Genomic DNA, 4,734 nt, shown 5'->3' on the forward strand with positions numbered 1-4,734 from the left:
GGCTTAAAGATGTAATTGTTGATGGTGATCGATGAATGATGAGCATCTTTTCCGTTTTAAAAAAATTAATTCATATTCGTCAATGTAATTTTTTTTCTTCACAAAATTAATAAATGTTGTTTTTTGGACACAAAAAGATATATTCAACCTTTCTGGTTTTGATGATACCATAACTATTAGAAAGCTTTTCTAGTTTGTATCTCTCTTATGGACTTAAGTATTTTAGTCATCACTAGTTTAGACTGAAGTGGCAAAGACTGAAGATCTTATCTAAAGATACTAGACTGAAGAAAAAAGGATGTTAACTGAAACAAAAGGACTGAAGACATATGATCAGCAGAGCCGACTAAAGAAACGACACTGAAGACTACATACTCTCTGACTGATAGATAAGGAAAGTATCAGTTCATACTTCAAGAAGCCAAAGTAGTCAATCATTGTACTTGACGCAATTAATGCAAAAGACAAAAGCATTAAATCCCGAAGATTTGAAATCGTCCTTCTTAACACAAAGCCTCTCCTGCTGTGTCACATCGGCCTGCAACACCATCTCCAAGAAAGAAAACTTTACTTCATTCACACTTAAGGAGATTAGAAGATTGAAGACCTGAGCCCAAATTGAATATTATCTCACAACGGCAAAATCCTGAAGACAATCTCCGCCAACGGATCTATTCAAGACTCTGCCTATAAATAGGTTCAACATCCAAGTTCAATCTTCACTGATTCAAACACATCCTACTGAACCTCTGCAAAACCCGCAGCTCGACCTACTCATTCAACTCCTTAGTTTGAATCGAAGAAGAGAATACACCAAGTCTAAAATCAGTTATCTGATTATATATATTATCTTAGAAACTCTAGGCAATTCCTTGTAAATCCTAAGCCTAGATGTTGATTACAGTGAGCCCGTTCTCTGTAATCTAGTTGGTAGTACAAACTCCATTTTCAACTAAGTGAAAAGAGTGTTTGAGAGTTGGAGTTTTAGACAATTGTCTAAACTCAAGAGTTCTCTGTCCCCACAAGCAAGACGAGTGAAGTCTTGGTGAACTTGTGAGACTGAGAAAAGAGACGAGAAGTCCAACCCAGTGTGTTGGACAGAAACGGTTGTTTCAGTTGTAAGGTTTGTTGTGCACCTATAAGCATAAGCCTAGTGGTTGTCAGTCTAACCAGCTGACCGTGGATGTAGGATGTATATCTGAACCATGTAAAATTCTTTATGTTCTTTTATTGCTTTCAACTGTCACTTTTCCTTTGTGCTAAACTTCTATTTCAACTGAAACTAGTATAAGTAAAGAGAGAATTCTGTAAACTGATAACCAATCTTCAAAAAGGCTATTTTGCAAAAGATCATTTTTCCGTTGCGTGTGTTATTGATCGAACTGACTAATCATTGATTTGTCCGTGAGATCCGTAACACCTATTTGCTTTAACTCATACTAGACTGAAGTCTAAAATATGATCAATTGTGTATTGATCTGTGTTTTGAACTAAACCTTCGTAAATTTCAGTCTAGTACTCACTCTAAACCTAACACACCTTGACTGAAATTTTGTATCGTCTTTTCTTCATTATCAGTCAAGACTGCCTTCAGTGTATGAAAGTGTGTTTTTCAAAGAAGCTTTAAGTGTTTCAAAAGCTGCAAAATTAGCCATCTGGTATATTCCCCCCTCCCAATACACCAGTTTCGTAACCCTCAAGGACCCAACAGTTGTCTATATACAATTGACAATAAATGTGACACATCAATCCTCCCATTATATCCTCCATTAAATTTATATATTTTTCCTTCTCATTTTTCTAAAATCTTGAATTCCATATCAAACCTTTTATATAATTTTGTCAAACAAAAAATTATATAAAAAAATAGTTGTATTATTGGATACATTTTAAACTCTCGCACCGAATTGAACAAAATGTTTCAAACTCTCACAGCGTCCTCTCTTTTCTTCTTGTTTTTGGCATCATCGTCCAAGTATTTGCAGCCCCTTCACCTTGCTTTATCCTTTATGTTATAGGATCGATCAATAAATATAATTAATTCGTTGAAAATTAAATTTAATTTTTTTGTGAAGAAAAATTATTAATACGCTAGAACAGAGGTCACTAGTTCAAATAAGTATTTAAGAGTAATGCTAAACAGCCACATTGTGGCCACCCACAATTTACCTAAATAAAAAATAATTTAATTAATTTAGTTTATTTTTAAAATAAAAATAAGATTTAGTTATTTTATCATATTCTCTACATTGTAATTATTTTTTTGTAATTTTTTGGTAATTTTTTTATTTTTATTAAAAAATAAATTAAAAAATACAAAAAAATTTAAAAAAAAGTACAATGTAGAGAATATAATAAAATAAATAAACCCTATTTTTATTTTAAAAAATAAATTAAATAAATCAAGATTTTCCTTATTATACTAGTGTTGTGGGTGGCTGCATAGATTTATTGTTTAAATAAACCTTAAAATTATGTCAGGCAATTAAACGCCCTCAAATACGTACTCAACCCAATATATATGATCTCATCTTTCTGATCTCATCTCGAAACTAGGAAATGCCGTCGACAAATCTCTGCATAAATAATTTAAAACATTGATTAATCAATCAGAGCATTATTTAGAGAACGCAATATATATTGTGGATTAATTAAGCAAAAAGCATAAATAATTAATTACTTCAAGTAAGGAATTGTCATGTTCCTCAACAAAGATGGTTTCCGCGCCGCAAACTCTTTCCATTCTTCCATGTCTATTTTCCCATCTCTCTCTGTATCCACTTCCTCAAATGTCTACACACATAAGAAAACCATATATACTAAAAATTGATTAATACTCCCTCCGTCCATGAAAGAACTTCCTAGGAGGGAGTGACACGAGTTTTAAGAAAAAATATTGTTTAGTGTATTGAGAGTGGAGAAAAGGTAATTGAGTGTATTGGGAGTTGTGAAAAGTGAAAAGTAAGAGTAATTATAAGTGGTTGGATATAGTCCAAAAATAGGTAGGAAGTTTTTTTGTGGACGTCCCAAAAAGGAAAGATAGGAAGTTCTTTCATTGACGGAGGGAGTATTTACTACTTACCTTGTCTATTATAGCTTCGATGATGTCATCACTTAATATCAAGCTCGACTCCTTAAGCAACTCCAAGATCATCTCCTTAACCTTAATTAGTTACAAAATTTTGAATTAATTTCTAGATTTATGATATGCATATGAAAAGTAGATACCTCTTCTTTTTCAATGTAACCAGTCTGCCATATGTCGTACAAATGGAATGCAACTGTCGCAATACAAAATTAATTAAACTCAAAATTAATTAAGATGGAATGGAGTTGTTGCATGAAAGCATCAAAATTAAATAAAATCCATACAGACAGCTTTGTCTTCTTGAGGCGTGTCGGGATGGAATATGCTCAAAGATCTGATGAACTCTCCGAAATCTATCACGCCGTCGTGCTTCGAGTCGAACATATCAAACAACTGAAAAAATGTTGGAAACTAATTACTCTTCAATAATTGAATCATCACCAACCAATGATATATAAATATTAATGACGAACCCTATCTGCTACAACAGACTGCTGCTTGCTGTCCTGAAACAATCCGAGTTTAAACTCTTCCTGTAATGCATAATTAGTAGTAAAAATTAATAAAAATAGGATTTGATAATTAATTGATAAAGATTTATGGATAAATTACTCTATTGAGGAAGCCATCGTCGACTAAGGTGCTGCCAAGTTTTCTGAATAGCTCATTCAATTTCTTGATCTCTTTTGCGGTAACTGCATGCGCGCGCAGATTTTTAACATGGAATTAAATGATTAATGAAGGAAATGATGACAAATCAAAAAATATACATCTAGTTTGAGAGGAGAGAAGAGATGGATCTTCAAATATTTGTGGGCGTTGCTTGTTGCAAACACAGCCCATTACAGTCTAGAGAGAGTAGTACTTTGTGCTCTGCTTTTAAATACGACTTTTATATATAAGGAGAATATCAAATAATCCTGTTCTTTTTGTGTTTTTTTACCTAAAAATTAATATTGACAACGGATCTTTGTACAATTGATAATCAAACAATATACTCGTATGACCATATTGAAGAAGGAAACATAATATATGACCAATAATTAAAAAACCATAAAATTTGACCATTTTTTTACGTTTTAGGACTGTTTTGCCCTTAATTAGGGCGGACCGGATTCGGGTTTGCGTGCGGGTTAGGCACACATGGCACTATTAGTGCCATTAGTGCCATATACTCAGTGTTGCACAAATGGTACTTATGGCCATATTAGTGTCGTTAGTGTCATATACACATGTGCTGGTATTATTTAGATGGGTAAAGTTATATGACCATTTTGAACACTTCCCCGTAGGGTTTAGATTATCCATTTAGGGTTTAGATTATCATTTAGAGTTTACATTCCCCATTTAGAGTTTAGATTCTCCATTTAGTATGGCACAAATGGTACTTATGGCCATATTAGTGCCGTTTAGTGTCACATACTCTCTTATGCAGTGTTGCACGAATGGTACTTATATGGCAATATTAGTGCCATTAGTGTCATATACTTATATATATATATATATATATATATATATATATATTTTTTTTTTCGGTTGGCACATATGGCACTAATAGTGTCATATGTGCCTAACCCGATGCAAATCCGAATTCGACACGAATTCGGTCCGCCCTAATTAAGGGCAAAACAGTCTTTACACGTAAC

At 33.1% G+C, this 4,734-nt stretch overlaps 1 protein-coding gene across 2 annotated transcripts; it reads right to left on the reverse strand.

Annotated features, from left to right (window-relative positions):
• Positions 1–1,854: 1,854 nt before the first annotated feature.
• LOC131024521 (calcineurin B-like protein 7) lies at positions 1,855–4,015 on the reverse strand. 2 transcript variants are annotated; one of them, XM_057954028.1, is made up of 9 exons: positions 3,859–4,015; positions 3,701–3,783; positions 3,562–3,621; positions 3,373–3,481; positions 3,229–3,281; positions 3,083–3,163; positions 2,681–2,793; positions 2,508–2,576; positions 1,855–1,998 (listed from the first exon to the last, which is right to left on the reverse strand). In XM_057954028.1, the coding sequence occupies exons 1-8, from the start codon at positions 3,929–3,931 to the stop codon at positions 2,528–2,530; spliced, it is 621 nt and encodes a 206-aa protein (XP_057810011.1). In that variant the 5' UTR covers positions 3,932–4,015; the 3' UTR covers positions 1,855–1,998; positions 2,508–2,527. The 2 variants fall into 2 exon arrangements, with proteins under 2 accessions (XP_057810011.1, XP_057810010.1); XM_057954027.1 differs by having other exon boundaries at positions 1,855–2,005.
• Positions 4,016–4,734: the final 719 nt, after the last annotated feature.

Source organism: Salvia miltiorrhiza, chromosome 5 (genome assembly GCF_028751815.1).
Source record: "Salvia miltiorrhiza cultivar Shanhuang (shh) chromosome 5, IMPLAD_Smil_shh, whole genome shotgun sequence".
NCBI classification, from domain to species: Eukaryota; Viridiplantae; Streptophyta; class Magnoliopsida; order Lamiales; family Lamiaceae; genus Salvia; species Salvia miltiorrhiza.